The sequence below is a fragment of the Nansenia antarctica genome, assembly GCF_963989245.1.
Source record: "Nansenia antarctica genome assembly, chromosome: 7".
In the NCBI taxonomy this organism is placed as follows: Eukaryota; Metazoa; Chordata; class Actinopteri; order Argentiniformes; family Microstomatidae; genus Nansenia; species Nansenia antarctica.
The window spans coordinates 55,812,390-55,838,418 of NC_137677.1; the positions used below are offsets into that span (position 1 = coordinate 55,812,390).

Genomic DNA, 26,029 nt, shown 5'->3' on the forward strand with positions numbered 1-26,029 from the left:
TAGACTCATCAAAGCATCAATTGTATGAGCAACTCAGACTTCAAGGAGAAGGAGAGACAAACTAATGTTGGCGATAGTGGAAGCTTACATGCATAATCATGGGTGATTCATGCAATTCTACATTTCTATTGCACTCCAGCTACATCCCTAACTGCAGCAATACTGGTCGTAATGATCAGTCAAGTCATATAAACGTATTACTAAACAAGAGTACTTGTTTATAAGAAATACATGACACCCCTCATTTGAAGAAAAAAAAAGTTTACAAAAATAGTAAACACAACCAACCTATGAGTTTTAAAAATAATAGGATTAAAAACAGAAGTTTGTCAATAATATGGCAGTTAAAATGCAAGACACTGAATGCAGCACTGGTAGAACTAGCTGCAAGAGAAGTTACAGCATAACTAAATGTTTCAGATTGTAACAAAACTTACAAAAACAATTGTACCTGTTCCTATTTAAAGTAACCATGAATAACCATTTTCTTGTCTCCACAGCAATATCACTTGGAAAAATCGGCCCCCCTACAGCCTAATAATAAGAATTTGAGTCACTTCCTCATATTAGGCACCGACCTTGAATTAGACTCAAGTAAGCGTGGTCAGTTTAGCATAGATATCCATACCAAAGAACGGAGTCCACTGGACACAGAGGTCACCTTCAAGGCTGTTCGAGGCTGTAAACAATGTCACTGAATGAAATGTCAATTTGCATTTTTCCAGCATTCCTTTACTTTTTCCCCTCCCTGCCATCTTTGCTCCCAACCTCTTTCTCCCTCTTGTCTTTCTCATATTTGTTTTTGTCTGGTTTTGTGACACTGTCATATGAGGGTGGAGAGGCAGTTGAGGGCGTCATGTCATTTTTGTCAGAGGAAGGGATCTCATTCAAATGTTCTGTGACAAGGACATCTTTATCAAGCAGCGTCTCCCGGCTGTTGACCTTCTCCTTATACATGTTGGAGGGCCTATCAACAATGCGCAACATCATATACCGTCTGAAGGCCCTCTGAATTACTTTGGCAGACATGTCCTCTTGTTTGCGGCGCAGAGTGCTGGTGATGGGTTCATAGGACACCTTGGAGGGGTTTGAAGCCATGAAGCGCTCCTCCATTTGCCCCCGGAGGATGTCCATCTCGCCCGACTCCCCCAGGACACGCTTGGTGAAGGCAAACAGGATGTCCAGGCAGTGAATGCGCTCCCCATTCACCATAGGCAAGTCCATGGAGATCAGTTGAACCTTGTTTGGCTTGGCCATGCGTAGTGGCGGGTCCAGGGCGTCCGCGAAATCAGATAGTTTATGGTACTCCATGAACTGGCTGGCACTTGGGTCGAATTTCTCCCAAACCTCGTAAAACATCTCAAAGTCGTCTTCACTTAGAGGCTCGGCGCTCTCCTCAGTGGCCACGCTGAAGTTCTCCAGGATGACAGCAATGTACATATTGATCACAATGAGGAAGCAGATAATAATGTAGCTCACAAAAAAGATTATTGCCACAGGGGCATTCCCACAGTCTCCCTTGTCCTTGTAGGGGGTGCCTGGGTTCTCTTTAGTGTTGTCACAGTCTGGTGGTCTCTTGTTGAGGATGGGGGCCAGGAGGCCATCCCAGCCTGCTGAAGTCGTGATCTGGAACAGGCAGATCATGCTGTTGGCAAACGTCTCAAAGTTGAACATGTCGTCAATACCTGCCTCCTTCTTGACATATGCAAAGTTCGACATGCCAAAGATGGCATAGATAAACATAACCAAGAAGAGCAGGAGACCAATGTTGAACAAGGCAGGAAGTGACATCATCAAGGCAAACAAGAGTGTGCGGATTCCCTTGGCACCCTTAATGAGGCGGAGGATGCGGCCGATTCTGGCCAGTCGAATGACTCTGAACAAGGTCGGTGAAACAAAGTACTTTTCAATCAGTTCCGCGAGAAACATCCCTGGAAAGTAAAAAGAGGAATAAGACATGATAGCCAAGGCAAAATGGAACATTCAAGATCAACAAATATAGGTAGATATGGATCTTACCACTGATTGACAGAATAACAACGATAAAGTCAAATACATTCCAACCAATGGTGAAATAGTACTGGCGGAGAGAGATCATCTTCAGTACACATTCTGAAGCGAAGATCACAATAAAGAACTTGTTTATGCTGTCGAGAGTATCATCTTTTTCTTTAGACTGGTCATCGGTCTCCACCATCATGGTGACCATGTTAAGGCATATAAGAATCATGATGAGAATGTCGAAAGCTTGCGTCGTAACTAAGTCGAAGACATATCCTTGAAGTTTGTTCTGGAGGAAACACAGGAGAAAAACATTTAGAAACACTAGAAAACAGACCCGAGAGTCACAAGTTATTTGTTGGGAAACAGCTATGTTAAGTGGGATGACATACCATGGGCCTAGGAATAGGCTTTTGGGGTTTCTTTGATCCAAGCTTCTTCATGGCATTGTAGTACTTCTTCTGTTCTTCTGTCATGAAGATGTCCTGACCCCCAAAGTAAAGAAGCAAAACAAAACATCTTAAATTCTTGAACAGTTTTAAACATATGTACTGTATATTAGCACACCAGTTTATTTATTTCATGAACAGGCTAGATAAAAGACTTATCTTTTTCTTTTGCTGATTAAAGTTGTCTATGATGACACCAATGAAGAGGTTGAGAGTAAAGAAGGCTCCGAAAATGATGAAAATCACAAAGTAAAGGTACATGTACAGATTGAATTCATAGCTGGGTTGTTCGTTCTGTAATGTAGAAACCTTGCATTAGCATCCAGTAATGACACCATCATCATCAACAACAACAACAATTACAACAACAGCAAGAACAGCAAGAACAACAAGAACAACATGATGATGATTCTGTATATGTGACACGGTCTGGTGAAAAGGGCTGCATGTTGGCAATTCCCAAGTCGCGCAAATGAGAAAAAACACTTTTTTCAGTTTTTGTGCATATTACGAAAGTTGAAGTGTTGAAGAGCCCACTCGATATAAGAAACAACAATGTTAGGATCACTAAATACTTATAATTTGTGAATTGGATTCACTGTCTCGTCTTCCGTAGGCTACACGTAAGTGATACTTACGTTTTAGGACATGTAAGGACAAGCAAGAGTGTGTGATCATCTAATTATGTGTAGTTATGTGTTTTTAGCATGTTGATGTTCTATCAGCATGTTGTGATGTGTTAAACATGCAGTTAGATGTTTGTATCTAAATCAGAGCTGCCAAGTCTCACGCAATCGCCGTGAGACTCACGCATTTCAACCAGTTCTCACGCTCTCACGCCGCACCTCTATTTCTCACGGCGAGAAATAACAATTGTTTTACGGGACTTTTATTTTTTTAATTCCTTGAAAGAAAGCTACCGGACGCGCGTTAACTTGAGTCTGCAATCGAAGCGGCAGGCGAGCGCTGATGGAAGAACCTGTGTTCACGCGAGCTGCAAGAACGTAGCAAGCAGTGTTGCCAGATTGGGCTACTTTTGGTCACATTGGACGGGTGGATTCGGCAGCTTTTAGACCGGTTGGGCTGGACAATTCCGTCTGGCAACCGTGGTAGCAAAATATGTGCATACATTACAACATCGTATCTGGTAGCCTACTGGACTGGGTTGCACCAATTTGGCGTAAGTCATTACTAAATGCAGGCATTTAGTAGTTACTAAACCCCTAGTTGTTACTAGCTAGTTTCAAACTAGTTGTTTACTAATTTTGGTTGCACCACGCAAATCTTTTGCCAATCTTAGCTAGTAAATACTCAGTTTTGGTAACATTTTTTTGTTTCTCTACTGTAACATAACCAGGTACATTAATAATAATAATAATAATAATTCATAATAATTACAATTTACAATACAAATACAACAATTGGGGGTCCCTCCCCCAAAAAATGGGCGCGCTGTGCGTGCACAAGATCAACCACCAAGCCCTCATTCTGACCCAGGAAAAACCCTGGTATGTACTGTATAACATGATAGCCATCTATGAGCAATGCACTGTATATAAGATGATGATCAAGGGTCTTTCTGCTGCTGACCAAGGGGCTGAGTACTGTTGATGGGGCCCATTTTTCATTTCGAGTCTGTAGGCTACTGTATTTGTTTATTAAGTTTTCATAAATATGATATATTGTCTGAATTTTTGTCTTGTTTTATAAAATGTTAATTATTTTCATTTCTTGTGCTGGTTTATTATGAACAACATGTAAAATTGCAGGAAACACAGTTTTGCACAGTTTTGGGTCGCTCCACCGCCAAAAAATCTCACTCCAAACTTTTGGTGAAACTTGGCAGCCCTGATCTAAATTATTTTTTAGCGCTAGCTATTAGCAGCCTGTGTTTTGATTCAAAGCGTATTTCTCCGCTATTTGGTTTGAGATGGACCAACATTCGAATAAGCATATCTTCTTCAGCTATTTTCAATGTGACACATCATTTGAAAGCTTACAATCTGCACTTTCATAATCTGGAAAAAACTGAAAAATTACCATGAGGACTTGAGGACTTTTTAACCAGACCCTTTCACATATTAATAAACAATAACCATCTATTATCATTTTAAAATATTGTGTTTGGGTTTTAAAATAGATTACTTACTAGATTATTGCGAGAGTCTACAGCCGCATACATGATGTCCGTCCAGCCTTTAAATGTAGCCTTCAGAATGTAAGAATAAATGTTACTACCTCACTAGTAAACATTTACTGATACTGTTCCCATGGCAGATGCTGCTGTCTTTTTTTGCAATTTACTTACAAAACAATATGATAGTCAAATAGTGTGGAATTCATGTAATTGAAAAGTTGACATAAGCCCTAATATGATCAAATATCTACTCACGCATCTCAAGGTGTAAAGAGACACCCACTCACCACTTGTAACAGTGCAAGGTAGCCTTAAAGAGACACCCACTCACCACTTGTAACAGTGCAAGGTAGCCTGCTCCAACGTTATCAAAGTTGATCTTAGTGTTCTTCCAGCGGGCTCCCTGCGACTCTGCATTCTTACATTCTGTTGCGTTGCCAATCTCTTTAACAGGGAATCGCTCGTCGGTGGTCGTGTTGACACAGTAATAGTATTTCCCGGCAAACAGGTTGACCCCCATGATACTGAAGATAAGCCAGAAGATGAGACAGACCAGAAGCACGTTGAAAATGGAGGGGATGGCTCCTAGAAGAGCGTTGACCACCACCTGCACACAAACACACACCAGCCCACACCATCTCAGATATAGGACTCGAGATAAATGTGCTCGGGTAATGATCATAATTCTCAGCACAGACAATGATGACGCTGTGTTGACATTGACTGGTAATGGTAAACAAATAGGAAAACACAAGAGTAAAGTGTTTCAATGCCAGTGTACACATCGGTATAAGCTCAACACAAGTATCGCTAACACCACCATTCACGACAATGACAACAGCAGGGTAAGAAGTTGGGAAAGAATAAGGAGAAGTGGGGGAAGTTAACTACAGGTCATACAAGCTATGTCTATGTGTTTACATGTACAGTACATGTTTTTGTGAGAAAAACGAAGCAGAAAAAACCTTGTAGAGGCAGGACGAAGTCACACATTTTTGTTTACTGCAAATGAAAAAAGCAAACACATAAATATATATATATATATAGAGAGAGAGAGAGAGAGCGAGAGAGAGAGAGAACCAGTGAAGTAATGCAACGTTAGTCATGCAGATGGGAGAATTCAGTGATGACCATGTGAGGAGAGACCATCGTCACAGCAGCTGTGGAAAACTAGCCCACCACAACATGCAAGCCGCTGATCAATACGAGCTACATTGATTTCATCAGTCCACACCCCTCCCTCGTGGAATACAGAATACACAGCGGAATACACTGTGATTATAGCTGTTAGCTATAGCTGTAAGTGGAGAGAGACGATCACACGTTACATTTTCTCTTATGCCTGATGTAATTACTCTGGTAATAACATTGTATTGACATGGTGTTACACAGTAATGTTTCTTATATTAACTAAAGTAATAATAACTTACGTAATTATAGCTTAAGTGTTGTGTGGTTTTGTGTATTACATTATTACATACTGTATAACAGGGGACTTAGGGACTTAAGGGCTCTGCACACAGCGTGCGATTTCTGTTGCGCGTCAACATTCCATTTTGAAGTTTGAATGGAAGTCTATGAGAACATCGCATTTCAACACACACGGCCCCGATTTTAATCGCACGGCGAAAATTCGATTCCATTCATTTTGAATGGGAAAAACCACAAATTTGACAGTGCGACAAAACTCGCACGCCGTGTGCTTTGTCCCATTCAAAAGGAATGGAATCGAATTTTCGCCGTGCGATTAAAATCGGGGCTGTGTGTGTTGAAATGCGATGTTCTCATAGACTTCCATTCAAACTTCAAAATGGAATGTTGACGCGCAACAGAAATCGCACGCTGTGTGCAGAGCCCTTTAGGCTCCACTTCTGAAATATCTAGTGTTAGAAAAACTGAAATACACATTGAGCTGGACAAGGAAGAATAAGGAGAGGAGAGGGATCTCTTATGTAAATCCATGGACTGATTCACTTCTCTATTCTCCAGCTGGTGGATTGTACCAAAGACCCTGTGTTGTTGGCCTTTGCTGACTGTGCTCTGCAGCTGTGGTCAGCTGACGTCACCCCGGGTAAAGGCTGTGATGGTGGTGTGAACTGTGAGGTGGGACGGGCACAGGTCGGCGGCACTGGTGACTCTTACCCTCATGCCCTCGAAGCGCGACAGTGCCCTCAAGGGCCTCAGCGCTCGTAGTGTCCTCAGGGACTTGATGGTGCTCAGGTCAGAATAGCCCATGGCGTTGGCTACCAAGCTGACCAGTGAGACCTGGGAGTAGACAAGACATCATTAGAGGATCTGGGACTGGCTGGTTTGTCACTCACTGTGGTGGGCAGAACAATCTCTCTCCTGAGGAAATTGTTTCAGTTTAAATAGGTCACTAACTCGCCTAGATTACTAGTAGCATTTTATACTATGAAAAATCAATACAGCTTTTCAACGATTACAGAGCAAGCTGACTTTTTACCATTAGCATATTTTCTATTATATATTTGAGTGCTGTGTGTATGTGCATGCATGCATGTGTGTGTGTAAATTGAGAGGTGTTTTCCAAAGAGGACCTACATCAACAATAAGGAAGTCCAGCCAGCACCAGGCATTTGTGAAGTATTTGGCGAATCCATATGCCACCCATTTCAGCAACATCTCCAAGATGAAGATGTATGTGAAGATTTTGTCTGCAAACTCCAACACTGTCTTAATTGTCTTCCTTCGCTCTATGTAGACATCCTCAAACGCCTGCATGACAACGCAAACAGATCTGATTACTATCTCATATCCTCCACAATAATCTCATACACTACATCTGCTGCTGACAATAACCTCATCAGATACAGTATGTCAAGGTCGTAATTGTAACAGAGATTTGTTTTCAGTTACCTGGCTAATTAGGGGTTAAACGAATACATTGGAAAATAAGTAAAAATCGTATTATTTGTCATGGCAGAACATAATGCTTAGCCTTATTATTACATGTGATCCTAAATAAACTATATGAAAAAGCTGTCCTGGACAAGGCTAACAAGATAATCGCAGACCCCCATCATCCGCTCTCCACAGAATACGAAGTTCTCCCCCTAGGTAGAAGGCTTCGCATGCCAAGATGTAACTATAAGCTCTTAAAACTATAATTTGTCCCATTCTCCATTAAACTAATACATTCTCTCAAGCAGAAACGATGATTAGGACATGATCACCAGCACCTGCACTTTATCTTAGACACCACTTGAAGGGCCATGTGCAATATTCGAAAACACCACTTGAAGGGTTATGTGCAATATATATTTATACCAAATGATGCCATGTCCAGGTGGAAACTGCTGCCAATGTCACTCAATGTTTGTTGCTGTCCTGTTGTTTACTTTGTCTACTGTATGTTGTATGTATCGTCACTGTTGCACTTGAAGCATGAAAGTACCATGCCCAAGACAAATTTCCCCTCGGGGACAATAAAGTATAATCAATCAATCAATCAATCAATAGCATCAAGCACTTGGAGCGTACTGTGAACCAAGTCTGTCATACAAGCACCAAGGACATTCCGACTCACCAGCGCCCCACTGCTCAGCAGGATCATGAAGATGATGAAGCTCTCAAACCAGTTGTGCTCCACTATTCTGAAGCACGTCTTCCTCAATGTCCACCAGATCCTCCACTTGCCCTCCTCAGTGTTCACCTGGCAGAATTGGAATCTACGGATGCAGCCTAAAATGAGACAACGGAATGGATTAATTAATTAATAGATGTTTCATGTTGCATCACTGTTCCTACATTCTGAGTCCTCTATAATATCTCTCACCATCAGTAAAGCAGCCATCAGGGACATCCATGGACTCCTCTTGTTCAAAGTCCACAGACTCCCCTCCTTCCAGGGGTCTGATGTCCACCGTGCTGCCCTCTGAAGAGCTGAGCTGGAGGTCATCCTCTTCAGCTAGCCTCTGCAAAGGGAGATCCAAACCAACGTTAGCATAGCACAGCCCTGACAGGGTCTGGAAAGCTAGCATCTGCCCAGGAGCTGACATACTGAGCCTCTGTGTTCATGACAATGGATGACTCAGGGATGTGAGGCTGCTTGCCATTATGTAAGCTCACAGGGTTGATCGCTTGTCCTATGGCTAAAATGTATGTATATCATTGCATGCAGAATCAATCAAAAGTACCTACAGATGAGACACATAATATGTTTTGTTTTGAAAGTCAAACTGTAACATATAAGCTATTGCTGATTACTGTTGGAAGAGATGGTTATACTCCCATAAAGGCTGTAGGTAACATTGATTTATCTTTAAGTGGCATGGCATGCATTCTCTAAAAAGTGCATGTTTTAACCAAGCCGGTGATTTTAAACTAAAGACATGTGTGCTCCATTATTTTCATGTCCAGTGGTTTTTTGACCCAAACCTTGCACTCAACAAGACTTACTGTATCAAAAATTCCTAGATACATTTTCCCTCATGACATGAAAACACGTATGTCCAGTTTCTACTACACAGTAAACAAGCTTCAGTCATCTCGAAAAGAGGACACCCACATTAGCTTAACAGCAGAAAAACTGCTGTGCACTTGACCAAGGAGGGCATCAAGAGTCTGCATTACAGTACAGAGCTGTCTAGGTCACCTGATCACTCCAATCTGCCTAGGAGACATGAAATTAAACACCCCAGCCAAGATAACTTACAGTAGGAGAGTAATGTGATAATGCTGAGGAGACAATCTAGTTACTTTCTATCTACAGTACAGTATGGTTTGAGACAGACCAATGTGGTTATTGTACCAATGTGGATAATACAGTACTATGCCTCTAATGCAGTATACTGTACAGTGTATATCTATGAATAAGATAAGCTAAGCAAGTTTGAGACATGAATGTCTAATAGTTAATGTTATGTATGTAAGTTACTATTAGGGAGGACAATATAACTTATATTCAGTGTCTCTCCTCAAGCCGTCTGTACTGTGTTTTTCTTCCTGAAGCCCTGAGGTGAGAGCAATCTTGAATGCCTTCCTGGAGAGTGCAGCAGCGCTGGGCTGTCATGGGACCGGCTAATGCAGCATGAGGAATGATGTAAGCATGCTATAATGATATATGAACCGCACTCAAAACTCCATTGGAGTAAGCTACCACTCATCAAGCTACTTTACATCACACATCACATCTTTAAAAAAATATGTTTTTATCATTATGGATATGCTTGATGTCGACTTTACGACTGATGAAAGGCACTATTGAATTTTCTTTTTCCCACAAAATGATGGGTGCTATTAGGAACTTTGTTAGGAACACCTGTTCTCAGGTGCATTTGAGTGAAATTGTATTCAGTTACCCATGCAAAATATTCCTGTAACATAATCTATGCATTCCATGTGGATGTTATGTTTTATGTACAATTAGGATGTAGGTACTACTTTATCTTTCTAACTGCATTAAAACTAACTGATTGTACTACTATTGAAATCACTAATGATGTATTCTATCAGTCACTTTTGAAAGTGCACTATTGTTGCAACGCTGGTGATTCAAGTCTAAAGCTTTTCTGAAATGTCACAAGCATTTTTTATCATCTGCTTTCATCATTCCATTATGGATAATATTCATAAAATGAAATTCCATACAAATGCTTGGCTGTCACCTATTCCTCCAATTAATTTTGACATTATAACAGCAAAATCCAATTCTCACAGGATGTTAATTTGATTTGTCATGCTCCAGGTGCTTGCTGACTGCTATGCAACCCAGAGCCAAAAATCAAACCAACCAAAGGAACAAAACATTAAAATAACCATGAGCTGATCTGTCAAATATGACGGTGTTGCTCATTCATAATCATATTTCAGTATAAAAAATACGCTTTATATCTGTTACGTCCGTAGTATGTTTGTGTCAAACTGAAATAGAAACAAAAACAAATTGGGTTTGCAGCATCAGACCTGTTGCTGAACCAACATCAAAATAAAGGAGTAAAGTATGACCAAGCATAAAAAATAATAGATGAGCAATCCAATGAAACATTTTTATATTTTTTGTAAATGGGATAGGCAATCTCCATGGGTAGTGTTATGTACAATAAAGTGGTCTTACAAGTCTCCTTTCTCATTGAAAACCTTGAAAGCGTCTGTGAAACAGCTGTAATAACAAATGGGATTAAGTGTGGTATGAGTCACACCAAAAGTTACCACATACTGTACTACTGTCTGAAAGCAAAGTTGTAAGTTGTAAGAAAAGCAATGTCACATTTGAACACAAAATAGATTAAAGTTACTGTACATTCATAACTGAAGGTAACACAAATATAAAAAGGTACTTGCACTTGTAACTTATCTTTTACTTGTGTGAGAGCTCAAGTTACTTGTCCAAATATGACAACGTGTGTGACCACACACACACACACACACACACACACACACACACACACACACACACACACACACACACACACACACACACACACACACAGTGTCATGAATTTAGTGTGGTGTTATGAATTGCATTGTGGCAACAAGGAGAGTAGACGGGGAGGTGGGTGTAATAAGCCAGTAATGAATATTTAATTGCAATAAGGAAATGTGTGTTTTGGAAGGAAAGAAGAAAGGAAGGAAGGAAGGAAGGAAGGAAGGAAGGAAGGAAGATGGTTAGAAAATCCATTCCCATTCCAACAATTACCGTGGATCTACGTGCACGCCAGAGAACGTTTGATTTCAAAGTTCAAAGTAATTTCTTTGCGGATATTAATATATATTGATTTCTTTTTTTGTTTTGACTTGTCGGACAACTGCAGGAGGTCCACTTGTCTGAACATAAAATGTACTTGTCCAAGACAGGCGGACAAGCCTTAATGTCGAGCCCTGATACATTATGCACAATACAACAATAACACAGCAATCTATCATGATTGTCTGACCACTTTGTTTACACACACACACACACACACACACACATACAGTACGTCCCTACGTTCACACCGTGTTCTCAGACAAAGCTGAAATGAGCCTTTCTAGAAAGCAAATACTGTATCTCCCTAAAGAGGATGTAGCTTCAGAGCACTCAGACTTAAATGGCAGATAATGTAATCTGAAGACTGGTATTTTCCTGTCTCTGCGGCCTCTCCTCGTTAAAGGGACGTGGTATATGGGCTCTCCAGGGGATAGGTCACGTCACATGCTCATACTTGGGTAGCTGTGAACAGTGGGTTAAGTGCACCAGCACGACCGCTGCACTGGAACATCCTACTTATCTAAAACAACAAATGTATCCGCAAAGGACCACAGCCAATATTGGAATCAGTGCTTCATCCATCTGCACTCATCTCTACTGCCTTCTCTCTGCCTCCTAACAGGCCGCAAAACCATAACCAGACAGTGAAGGGTGGGTTTGAAGGGAACATGTCAGTTTGACATGTCACTGTACACGAGCGGTCACCAATTACATTTGTCCATGGGCCAGAATATGTGACACATTCTAATGTTTTTGGTCCGCATGTCAGCACGCATGTCAGCAACCAATCAAAATGTTCGGACTTTTATTTTGAAACACGGAACTACATTTCAACATTGTTGAAAATCACAACACAAACTCGCTAATCAAGCCAAAATACTGCAATGCAATGGATTCGGTGAGTAATCCCCACTGCTACCTAGTTAACTATAACACTACTTTACATTGTTAGCAGGCTCACAAAACAAGCTGTGTTAGTTGACTAGCGAGTGTCAGAATTAGCACATTATTGATTATTATTATTGTTTATTAGCCTATATATATACTGCAGCCAGCCACCAGGGGCCGATCAAGATATTTTGGCTTGACTTTAGCAGAGCTGCCATTTTATCCATCAAAATAATTTAAATAATAATTTACCATTTAGCAGACACTTTTAATCCAAAATGATTTACAATTTTCAATTATTACTCCCTGGAGTTGCACTAAGTGCGTGTGTTTCAGGCAAGATTCAAACTCACAACCTTCCAATCGTCAGTCTAACGCACTATCCAAAATGTCACTCTCAAAGAACCTGAAGCGGGAAATTTAAGCGGAAAATCACAGCTTAAATTAAGAATGGACTGACAAGTACGCATTCATCTTGCCAACTTTCAGTAAAGCTAAATCTGCATGCCTCTTCTGCACTGAAACGGTAGCTGTTGCAAAAGAATACAATCTTTGCCATCACAATTACACAAGGCATGGAACTTCCAAAGAGTCATACCCTGAACAGTCAGAGGGCCGTCACAGAACAATTGTGAGCTTGAAAGCTGGATATGGCCAATGCCAGTGGAATTATTAAGCAAACTTTAACTGAACAAGAGAGGGCATTCAGTGCACAACCAGCGAAGCAAGGTTGCAGCTTTGTGAATGAGGTAGGTCTGACTCCTCCTGCATCAGGTTGTGTAGGCTACTCGCCAATAATAAGCTGACAGAGGGATTTATGACATCTTTAGAACCTGTGGCTCAAACACATGTATTGATTAGATTCAACTTTATTGTCGTCGCAGAGTACAAGTACTATACAACTAAATGCAGTAAAAGTTTTTTTACAATGCTCCGCTGGGACTCCATCCCCGATCTTCTGTTTACTTGACAGGTGCTCTAACCAACTGAGCCAGGTGAGTGCCGAGGGGGGTTGCTTCAATATTGGATGAAAAAAGTACTAGATATTCTAAATACTGGAACGCATTCATAGAAAATATATTCTGTGGGCTGGATGGGAAACTTTGGTGGGCCGGATGTGGCCCGCGGGCCGCCTATTGCCAATCCATGCTGTACACAAACAGCATTATCACACAAAGGCTTATCAATGCCATACAATTGTCATTCAATAAATCATATTATTAAACTGGTAATATAAGGAACTAATATCACAATGGAGGGATTAAAAGTCAATTTCTTTGTAAGTACACAAACTATGGACATCGTTTAGTTACATTATATGTGTATGCCCATGCTGGCAGCCTGGAAGCAGGTAGTCATTGCAACTGGTATACTATCACTTAATGCAATGCAGTAGTGCAATACACTACAATGCAAAGATAAGATGGTAGCAATTTCTTCTATATTTGTTATAATGTGCCAAAAAACACAGAGACAGACACACTTCTTTCAATCTGTAGATCTAGAACTGAATCTTGTCAAACTAAGTAGCACCAAGTCAGCCAGTGAGTGTCCTTACCTCTTTGATCTCCTCTACGTCCGAGCAGGTGCTGCTGCACTCCTCTGTGTTTAGGTTCTCAAAGTCTGACTCTCCCACTGCGATAGGCACAGTGACGGTCAGGCTGGGGTTGTGGATGAAGGGCATGTAGCCACAGCCGTTGTCTATGTATCTCCCTGAAATACTGCCAGTGCCGCTGGCTGCCCCATTCCCGTCTTTAGGGTATTCCGGTTCTATGATGCAACGGTGGCCAGGATCTATGATGCAACCACACCCTCCACTAGTGTGGTTGCAGTTCTCTGTGGGTTCTGGGCATTGATCGCTCCGGGCATCCTTCTGCCTCCTGCAGAGGCTGTGGAAGGATCGTCTCAGCAGGGCCTTGATGAAGGCCACACCCTGGTGAATGCGGCCGATAGCGATCGTCAGGTTGTTCATCTCGCTGTCATCGTCAGTCGCTGCCAGGTTGTCGGCGCTGAAGGAACTCAGTAGCAAGGCTAGGAACAGGTTCAGGACCTGAAGAACACACAGATACATAGTACATAGTGCATACATAGTATATACACACACACACACACACACACACATACACACACCACACCACACACAGATTCATGCACGCACACACACATACACACACACACACCACACACACACACACACACACACAGGAAACCTAACCCTAAGGCTGGTTCACATGTTTACATGTACATGACCTAAACTTAAAATACAGCGTGAATCTCTATGGCAAAAGACTATGGGATAACCCATAGTTACACACAAAAATGATTTTAGCTCTCAGCTTTTTAAGTTCCCAACACCATAAGGATAGTATAATGGTCCAGCATGTTCCCCCATAGCTATGCCAACCCCTTTGACACAGAAGCAGCAGTATAGATCAACATACAACCAGGTTCCCAATGACCATGACCATCAGGAAGACGACGAGACACATGTGTGGTCCGGCCACCTCCATGCAGTCCCACATTGTCTCGATCCACTCCCCACATAGCACCCGGAACACGATGAGGAAGGAGTGGAAGAAGTCGTTCATGTGCCAGCGCGGCAGGGTGCAGTCCGTGGAGATCTTGCACACACATTCCTTGTAGCTCTTGCCGAACAGCTGCATGCCCACCACAGCAAAGATGAAGACAATGATGGCCAGGACGATGGTGAGGTTGCCCAGAGCACCGACGGAGTTGCCGATGATCTTGATCAGCATGTTTAATGTGGGCCAGGACTTGGCCAATTTGAACACCCTCAGCTGCAGGTCAAGACACAAAGGGAACAAAATAGGTGATTTAACAAAACCTGTATGTAAATGAGAGTCATAGTATGGTAACATGGTACTTTGACCCACATTTACAATGTAATTACTGCTACTTTTTGCTACTGCATTACATTTACAGTCCAGTTTTTTACATTCAGTGTACTATTTTGTGTGCGATGGTCTTTTATAGCACTTACCAAGCGGAATGATCTGAGGATAGACATCCCATTAATGTTGGCCAAACCCAGCTCCATCAAACTCAGACTGACAATGATCCCATCAAATATATTCCATCCCTCTTGGAAATAATAGTATGGATCCAAAGCAATGACCTTCAAGCACATCTCAGCTGTAAATATACCTGTGAACACCTGTAGAAAACAACACAATGACAGTTACTGTACTAGCATTTCATCCGTTCAAAAAGACCCATTCCAAATAAATAGACCAATGGTAAACCATACTGTACATAGCAGTATGACTTACTGAGTTCCCCACATTCAGCATTCTTTTGAACTCAACGGACATTGGCTGATGCTCCATAGCCATGAACACTGTGTTCATAACAATACAAATGGTGATGGTGAGGTCTACAAATGGGTCCATCACAATCAGTCTGACCAGCCTCTTGATCCTCATCCAAACTGGAGAACATTCCCAGATCAGGAAGGTGTTCGCAAACTTGTAGAAGCAAGGATGACACTTCTGTCTTGATTCTTCAAGTTCTGATAAACATATGGGAGAAACAACAGAATACGATGTTGCGTAATGTAATCAATACATTCTCATTCTGCTTTTTGTATGTATGGGGGATGTTTGCAAATGAATAAGTTAATCGGCATTCAAAGCAATGTGTTTTTGCTTGACTTTAAACCTGGTAAGGTTTGAGTCTGGTAATGGAGTGTAGTAAACAAACAATATCAGTGGGCTACTTACCTTCCATGGTGTTGGTTATAACACTAGCTACACTCAGGGCTCTCTGTCTGGCTCCAGGGTCATCCAGGTAGTCCATAGAGGCCTGGTAGGAGCCACATCTGGCCTTCCTGTACTCTGTGTCAGTGGTGGTGCCCTGCAGACACATTTCACAGGTTACAGGAAGTGACATCATTTGGATAAATCTTTGAGTTGATAAACTCATCTGAGACCAAAACACTGTCCAGTAATATATCTCAGTAGCACCCAAGTAATTATAACTATAACTAACTATAACCATATATATATATATATACATATGAAAAACAGTGAAAAACAGTGCATGTGTACAGTAGCAAATACAGTGCATGTGTACAGTAGCTTATATCAGAGCAATTGAAAGTCGTTGTGTGAGAGAAAAAGGGAGAGATGGAGGAGAGAGAAGGGAAAGCACACTACAAACACAGCAAAGATACAGTCACAGCAGGTGGAGACATCACAGAGCTGGTGTAGAAAGAAAGAGAGAGATCAGGCCATCCAAGCTAAACTACACTTCCTTACGTTGTCATCAGTAGTGGCCATATCTACTGTCACCTCTGGTAGAAGGAGTCCCACAGGTGAAGTAGGGACTGAGGCCCCACCAACCAGGGACACCACACCATTGTAGTCCACCGAGCTGTGCATCTTCCCATTGGTTGGCAGCAGGTCATGTGATGACACGCTGCTCTGGCTCATGTTGCTGCTGCGTCGCTCAGACCTCCGTGGGACAAATAGAGAGTTCCGGCGACTGTCGTTGCCTTCGAACGTGCTGTGCTCATCGTCTGCAAAGTCGTTATCCGAGCCCAAGTCCCGAGCCCGGCCCCGGAAGCTGAAGAGGCTGGTGCGGCTGTTCCGTCTGGAGGAGAACAGGGATCCGCGTATACTCAGGAAGGACTGGGAGAGAGAAACAGTCCTCAGTGCCTGATACAAGCATACATGGTGAGAGATGATGTGGATGATGGAGATGTTTCTTTTATCTCTTTTGGAGCTAGTTTTTACTCCGATGTAAACACATACATCCGAAAGGTGAATTTAAAACCGTTTTCTTTACATTATGAAGATGAAAAATCATGTCTCGCAGACGACGATGATGATGATGATGATGATGATGATGATTATCTAGAGCATGACCTCTGTGATAACAACACATATGATAGAAGCATATCAAATAATGATAATGACGGAATCCACGATGCTGCTGTTTTTGTAGATGATGATGAACATGATTAGGATGACGATGATGATCATGTTGATGATGATGATGAGAATGATGATGATGAATGTGATGAAGATGATAAGAACGATAATGATAATGGTGATAATGATAATGATGACGATGATGATGAAAAAATTGACCAAAAAGGAAAAGAATGCAACAAAGGTCCAGTATGTAGATTTGAGCTTTAATATAGTGCTAAATGGCCATGATAAATCGGTAGCCATCAAGGAATTAGATCACATGAACAACAATGTTCAGCAAAGAGCATAGTTTTTGGTCCAAACAAAGCGCTTTCTAAAATGTGGTGTGGTGTCTGGGTGAAGCACTGGCCTCTACGTACCTATTTTACGTTTAGTTTGTTTACAAGGATATGCACATGTGCATTTTCAAATTTTCAGTGTGGCCAAAGAGGGCCAACAAAGTACAAAACCACATGGTTCACCTTTAAAGGATAAAGATGATAGAGACAGAGAGGTAACACACTGGGAGTGGTTTATACGAGGGACTGAACAAACATCATGGTAAACAAAGGTGAAGGTAGGTATAAGAAAGGAGAAAGCAGCATGTTATAATGCGATGACGGAGCTAGTCTGACCTGGTGTGGACTTGAGCATCTCATGTCGTAGTTGAGCAGGTTAGCATCTATAGAAAAGCGGAAGCGTCTCTTTCCTATACTGTCCTCCGACTCAGACTTGTGGAATTTCTCATCGTCCACTTTCTCCCCCTCTTCCTCTTTCTGCTTCCTCTTCTTACGCCTGTTACGCCTATCTTTGGCACTCTTGGAGCTGAGTTTGGAGGTCCCGGAGGAGTCCTCAGTTAGCGCCCCTCTCTCAACAAGCTCTGCGCTCTCCGCAGCCGCCACCACTGCTGCCGCCTGCCAGCCAATCAACACACAGACACCCACGGTCGTCAGGGGTAACAAAGAATTGAAAAGTTGCAGCAGAAAATAGAAACTCCACTTAACATTACTTACATTTCAATTACATTCTGGCACATGGAAGGTATAAAGGTAATTGTAAGCCATTTTCAGACTGAAAATAAGACAATACTAGCAATATCAATATCCCTCCAATCACATACGCTATATAGGTTGAGGTGTGTGAGCAGACGACGAGTACAGGGTTGGAATGGGGAACATGTTGAGCTGGGGGAGGCAGGTGGAGGTAGAAATCGGAGGACAGGCACATTGTAATGCATAAAATGGAATTAGGCATGTTTGATACGTCTTTGATACCATTCCTCATTCCATTCCATTCCATTCCATGCATTATAATGAGCCTGTCCTCTGGCTTCTAATCCGCCATCCTCCCCTGATGTTGAGATGTCATAGTACTGCACCTGTGCTTCCTCCTGTTGCCTCTTCAGCTGTTCCAGCATGATCTGGAAGTCCTCCTCTTTCTGCTTGGACTCCTCAATGGTCGCCTGGTTCTGCTCATCATAGGCCATGGCCACCACAGCCAGGATCAGGTTGACCAGGTAGAAAGAGCCCAGGAAGATCACCAGCACAAAGAAGATCATGTAGGGCTTCCCAGCTGCCCTCAGGGTCTGGAGAGAACCCGGAGAGAACCCATTTTATTTCTTTATTTTTTCTAGTATTACAGTGAGAACGTTAGAACAATATAACTAGAACCATGATACAACATGCTAAAATAACAAGCAATCCTGGAAACACTTTTTTTTTTTACCAACCATGTGACATTGATTGCAAACCTGATCTGGGGGTTTGTGAGGGTATTGTTGTCCTGTTTGCTGAGACTAGATTGCTTAGCTATACCCTATTCAAGAGACTGCAATACATCTGCTCTAAAGGGTATTCACTTGATCTTTGCCTGAGTCCAAACAAGAGTCATCATCTTTGTTTCCTTAGGTGAAGATGCACCTGCACTCCATTAAGAGGTCTGTTTGAACAAGCTACAGACAATACATTCTTTTATTTGTACTTTGTAATTGGAGACACCGCTACCGCCTCTGTACAACTCAACAAATGAAGCCTATTTGTGTTTTTGAGGACAGGATAAAGTAGAAACGGCACTCCTTAGGTTCCCATCAAGTTAAAAATGTAATTAACCTGGTACTAAACATGGTGTTCCTTACGGGTGTAGCCAACAGCAGAGGAACAGAGGGAGGCCTATAGTGGCAGAGACCAGTCACTCAGGGATACCCAAAACCTTCACAACACACACAGTCTCAGAGCATAAAGCTAGCACAAACGTGTCCCTAACATGACAACATAATAGAGTAGCCCAATTCAATCAAACCCAACAGTATACAGTGGCTCTTTTTCAATGGCCAAAGAGAATTACAAATGAGTGTATGGAAAAACATACAGTACAGTACTTCTACCAGATATACCCCCTCATGCTTGTAGTTTTCAGAATAAGAAGTACATGCATGGGTGGTAGTTTGTAAACAATGACCTGTTGGTAGAGGAGCTCCCAGTAGTCCTGAGTCATCAATCTGAACAAAGACAGGAAGGCCCAGCCGAACGAGTCAAAGCTGGTGTAGCCATAGTCTGGGTTCTGGCCCCCTTTGATGCACGAGAAACCCTCTGGACATTGCCTACAAAAAATACAACATCTATGAAACTCACAGACATACTGTACATTACTCAAATACACAAGAGCGTGGACAGAGACAAGCACAGGCGCACGCACGCACGCACACACTCGCACTCGCACACACACACACAAACACACACACACACACACACACTCACACTCACACTCACACTCACACGCACACGCACACACACACGCACACGCACACGCACATGCACATGCACACACACACACACACACACACACACACACACACACACACACACACACACACAATCAATATCACATCCTGACTGTTCAATACAAACATAGTCATCTTACCCAACTTCACTTCCATTTCCACAAAGCAAAGCATCCCTTTTACCTGGAATGATGTAATAGTTCTCTACAGAAAAGAGAGAGAAAGTCAATTTGTTGCCAAGTGGGGTTTTTGAATGACTTTCAAATCATCTGGTCACTGTCATTTGCAAACAAAGCTTATGCAAACATAAAGGAAGACAGAATAACTGAACATAAAGGAGAAACATGATCTTTTAAAAAGGTTTTGTTACTAACATAATGACAGTATTAACAGTACCACTCTACGGCTGCCCAGGTCCTACTGCCATGGCCATCTCGATGCTGTTTTTCCCACTTGGGTGGTGACTCAGTACCCTCTGTGCTAACCAGCTAAACATGCCACTAGTGTCATACACAAACAGACTGTTGTTTGTTGTTGTGATCATCCACCACAATACCCACTCCCCACCAGGAAAACCTCTAACAGACCCCTCTCAGCCATCTCTGTCACTCCTCATTGCTCTCTCCATCTAGGCTCCTGCTTAGTTTGCCATGTTAGCGATGAGCTACAGTAACAATGACTCATAATGGGCCCAGGCTAGTGGCCTCCGCTAATCCTCCAATTACTGGAGACAAACACAATGCTCACTCTTATCGTTTATGTATTCTGTCCAGTTGAAAGTCGTGTTATAATCTGTCCCGTTCAAGTCCAGCAGTGTATCATTCAAGGTGTCGGTGGAGTTAGGCGGTATCCGTATGCACTTGTTTCTCAAATGGCCCATGAACAGTTGCAGCCCTATTAGGGCAAAGACACTTAGGCAGAAGACGGTGAGGATCATCACATCTGACAGTTTCTTCACTGATTGGATCAGGGCACCCACAATGGTCTTCAGGCCTGTGGGACACAACAGAGTGAGTGTGTTATTCTCACAGTAGTTTAGTATACAACATTGTATGACAGTGTAAGGAGCTATCACACCCAGAAGTATAATGTAAACAACACAGCATGAAACGGTCTGCTGAAGTCGATGAGCTCTGTTCATACATAATGTGTAATGGAAAACACTGTGAATGTGTCCCAAATAAGCAGCTCATATAATTGTGAAGTAATTATATGTATGTGTTTTCTCAAGTCTGTGTCATCTTTACCAAGATGATGATCTCTAGGGTTACTTTTTATGGGTGATTCTACATTCCATACTGTAGAAATAGAATAGTACACAACTCTATATTCTAAACAGTAACTAAGAAGTCCTACTTAGTGGTAATGGTGACCAGTCTGTTCTAGCCACACATTGACATACAGATATACTGTGTGTGTGTGTGTGTGTGTGTGTGTGTGTGTGTGTGTGTGTGTGTGTGTCTGTGTCTGTGTCTGTGCCTGTGTGTGTGTGTGTTTGTGTGTGTTTGTTATTAATACCTACTGAGCTTGAATCAGAAACGATGTCTTAGACTATTATAACAGCATGCACATCTGTGAGGGTGGCCATGCATCAGTCTGGTATTATGACACACCCTCAATAGACAAACATCCCAGTCTGTCTCCATTGAACAGGAGCAGTTCAATGAAGGCAGACAGCAGTCAGGAAGGAAACACTGACCAGCAACCATCCCAGCAAGGGAAAGAGAGGAGACGACACCACAAAACATGATCACACAGGCTGGAGTTGACAGCATCATGCAAACAAAATCGACTAACTGGACCCACACAAAGACTGTTAAAAAAAGAAAAGACAAGCACGAATAATAGTATGTCTAAAAAGCAGGGAATCCTTTCCATTTCAATTGACTGGTTCAGATTCATGCGTTTACTGGCTATATTGCAGGATGAGAGGCTAACCATCAGATAAGGTGAGGTGAATCTTAACCTTGATGGAGTGAGTAGTACAGATAGTACGGGCCTTTTGGCCTCTAAACTTTTACAGCCTTAACCTGGCTCTCACCTGGGATGACCGATATAGTTTTACAATGCACGGAGAACCCTGAACGTTCTCAGGGCTGAGATATTGCCCAGGTCCACAAACTCTGTCACATAATCTGGAATAAGGGATGACGCCATGACAGCACAACAGACAGCAGTCGCAGGAGGAAGAATCACACAGGGGGGCTAGCTACTGTAGCTGACACTTGGCAGCAGGCAACTCCTTACCTGGGATTACTGAAATTGTTTTCAAAGCTCTCAGTACTCTGAAAGTGCGAAGAGCTGAAACATTGCCTAGGTTTACAAACTCAGTTACATACCTGCAGGAAAATTCACAATTACAATAGAGCTTGTGTATTTCAGGAGATAACATACATGCTCCTCAAACAGTATTACATGGGGGTAAGAATGTACAGTATATCTCATTTGAGGACATTAAATAAGCAATGGGATTTATTTTCAAAGATTGGACAGTGAAATACCACATTTTTCATCCTATGCTTGTGGTCTTGTTATTGTGACTTCAGGAGTACAGTATCATAACAGATAGAGTACTAATGTAAAACACTAGGACCATCACTTTAACAAGGGGTTGTATTATTGTTTATGATCTGTTCTTCAGTAGATGTTGTAACTCATCTGCCTTACACAATAACAGATGGTACTGAAGTACATATAACAGCGCATTTCCAGGATGACAAATGGGTGTTAGTAACACAAATGCTGACATTTTTGGGAGTATAGTGGTGGATTTGTTGTAAAAGCATGACAGTACAACATGAATTCCCAAAGTTACGGTGAATGCAGTGTTAACATTAGTAACATATATTAGCACTAGCAAAAGTTAACGATAAAGACATCATCTTACAAATTGTTCCTAACAGACAAATTAGTAGATACTTACGCCATGACAATAACACAGAAATCCAGCCAGTTCCATGGGTCTCGTAGAAAGGTGAACTTTCCTACACAGAAGCCCCTTGCCAGAATTTTAACAAGAGACTCAAATGTATAAATTCCAGTGAATGTGTACCTGTTTAAAACAAAAGATGACTTGTTAGTGCTCAGAGATAATAGTATTTGTGTGAATGTGTGTATAATATATTTTGGGATTCAAAAAGGACTTACTCTACATTCTTTGCCCAGTCCGGCGGTTGACTCATGGTCATAAACGCACAGTTGGTAAGGATAGTGAACATGATTACCATGCTAAACAATGTGGAGGCAGTTGTCAAGGAAACCAAACTGTCCAGATGGGTTGATTTAATGCTGTTTACACATGATATACAAGACCTGGCTGAGGCAGATAACATATCGGGTGACCCACGTTACGCTCAGTTAGCTTATGCACACAATTCATCAGGCTGCACTAATTATCTGTACAAACAGGAAGCAGATATGTGATACGGGATATTAACTGTAAACATTTCATGAGGTTTTCATTCCTGATGATGAAAGGATATGAGTGTACCAAAATCTTCATTGATATTTTTCTAACAGGGTTGAAGGGGCTTAATACATACAAGGCAGATGTGGCGTTGAACCGGAAGATGGTCTTCCCTCGGTTCAATACTATAAAGGTCTGAGAGAGCGAAGGGGGGTGGAGGGAGAGAGAGAGAGAGAGAAAGAGAGAGAGAGGGGGGCAGTGGTCTTTAAACAACACACCTAAAACACATTGTTCTTGATGATTTTCAATGATTCTGCATTCATACAACCCCCCCCGCACCACAGAGTATGTTTTGATCTAAAAGTAGTCAAACGGTTGCTAATTGATTGATAAGTCTACCAACAACCGATGTCACTGGCCACTTGTGAAATGAGAACAAGACAAATACCCTTTAAAAAGGATAGCAATACTTGTAGTTTCTGTCTTTTCTACTGCATGCTGTAGCCCATCTAGTAAACTGTTAATATGTCACATATAGATTTTCATACAGGATGCTCTTTCAAAGCCTTTTCCTTCCTGTCACCTGGGACACAAAGCCTCTAGGTGGATGACAACGTGTTTCATCACCTCAAAGATGACAGCTGAATTTAGACAAGACAGCATAGAAAGCCTCCACTACCCTCAAGTAACTCTAGAAGTAAGTAAAGAAAAACTGAGTATGACACATATAGACCTCTCCAACAACACTGTCTACAACTGGCTGGATAGGAAGCAGTCTGCACACTCATAAAGACGCAAACATAGCAATGTAGCAATCAGCTACAAAGGCATTCCATGACTGTCTATGCTAAGTTAGAATCATTCAGCTGTGTTCTAACATAAAACCGAACCACATATGTTTTTCAAACACACCACATATGTTTTTCAAACGGTGTAGCATTAACAACCGATCTCAACAACCTTCCCCTGCTGTATTCCAAGCCCAGTTTCTTTTAACAAACCTACTTTCTGATTTCTGTAGAAGGTGTCCAGGTCCTCCAGCGGTGTGGCCACCAGTCCTTTAGGGATGTCCCCGTATATGAAGGGCAGCGTTTTGCCCGGCTCAAGATCACTGTTGGGCTTGAGGTCGTCGTCATCATTGCTCCGCTCGTTCTTGGGCTTCTTGGTGTTCTCCTCTGCGATGCGCTTCTCGATGGCATCGAGGGACTCACGACAAAACGGGTGGAAGCTGTCTGGTCCTGGCGGTACAAGCAGCTGTGCCATCTTTTCATCCTGTACTTTCAGAGTGAACGGCTAGTCTCCAGCATGAGAAAGAGCTGAGGAAACAAGACGGAGGAGATCTAATTAGAGGCTCATGTGGTGGCAAAACATCAACTACTGACATATCATGAAATGCATGCATTTGTTTTTCATGCAAATGATCTTCTATGATAGAAGCTGTGAGATGTGTAATCCAATTAGACCAGATTCAATCAGGCATCATTTTCTGACACTTCAGACGAATACCAGTAAGGAAGTAACAAATACTTTCATTACTGCATCTCTATGCCAGCCCGTCAATGATCTCCTTTGAGATCTCACAGAATAAGGTATTTATACTCTAGGCACAATAATTTGACATCTGTCATTTTAAATCTGACTTGAGGAAATGTATTGTATTGAGGAATCTACTATACTATATATAAGATACTTAAAAGATAACCACACATCTCTACTATCAGATTGGATCAAATATGGGATCTGGACAGGGCACATTGAAGACAAACAGTAAGACCTAATAGGTTTTAAGAGACCTGCCATGTACATTCATCCACACCAACTATCTGAGTGGAGTAATAAGATCTCATCATCTATATCCTTGGGGATTAAATTAGGATTTCACCTTCACCCATTCCTCATTGCCATCTATCCCCCTGGCAACAGCTATATCAGACAATCTAGCTGGTTCTGAGCTCAGAGTTAAGAACTCAGGCTCTGAGTGTGACATGATGAACCAATAGCAGTTTTGAGGTTGAATACCATAAAGAGCTGCCTCCTCATCGGCCACATGTAAAGTATGCCATTGATCAATGCTTCAGCATTAGTCTGGGCATAATATAAATCACAAAAATCACATTACTAGGTCATGCCAAGTCAGAGAAACAGAGAGAAACTCCCTGGATAGGAATTCACAGAAATTAAAATAGTGAATCTTTATTCAAAACATTCAAAATATAGAAAACATATCCCATGCTTAAGAATTGTATAATAGAAGTGGTGGAATAGAAGCATGTTCACAGCTGTGATTTTACCAGGTTGACAGTTGGTTGACCCAAAAATGCAAGTCCATACAACCCTGGATGTTTTATGAATGTCAAGTGCCTATGATCTGCTTACTCCTCACAGACAATGATGAAGGCTGGTAGCCAGGCCTAATTTCCCTTGAATAGATTCAATTGTGTCTAGCAGTGCTTTATTTGAATCATGTGTAGCTGTGTACACAATTCAGCTACTGTACTATATGGTCTCTTATTCTATTTCATCATTATTGCCACAGTAAATCATGGCAGGTGTCTGGTACTTGTACTCTGCAATGACAATAAGGTTGAATCTAATTTAATCTAATCTAATATTGCTGACTGCATCTGACATGTCAACCTCAAATGAAAGCCAATATTTAAAGGAACAATCTGGGATTGGTACATCCATTTTTGGATTTTTAAATTAATGATATACCATTGATTCAA

The 26,029-nt window shown here is 41.8% G+C and overlaps 1 protein-coding gene across 1 annotated transcript; it reads right to left on the reverse strand.

Moving 5' to 3' along the window:
- Positions 1-732: 732 nt before the first annotated feature.
- scn1laa (sodium channel, voltage-gated, type I-like, alpha) lies at positions 733-24,566 on the reverse strand (the record flags this gene model as incomplete). The annotated part of the gene is made up of 26 exons (XM_080535416.1): positions 733-1,931; positions 2,020-2,290; positions 2,394-2,494; positions 2,606-2,744; positions 4,600-4,659; positions 4,919-5,194; positions 6,730-6,852; positions 7,150-7,323; positions 8,135-8,289; positions 8,384-8,522; positions 13,743-14,234; positions 14,626-14,982; positions 15,186-15,359; positions 15,475-15,713; positions 15,925-16,057; positions 16,462-16,833; positions 17,754-18,032; positions 18,497-18,703; positions 19,576-19,717; positions 20,038-20,101; positions 20,645-20,890; positions 22,145-22,236; positions 22,821-22,949; positions 23,045-23,125; positions 23,335-23,498; positions 24,309-24,566. The coding sequence occupies 26 exons, from the start codon at positions 24,564-24,566 to the stop codon at positions 733-735; spliced, it is 6,066 nt and encodes a 2,021-aa protein (XP_080391542.1).
- Positions 24,567-26,029: the final 1,463 nt, after the last annotated feature.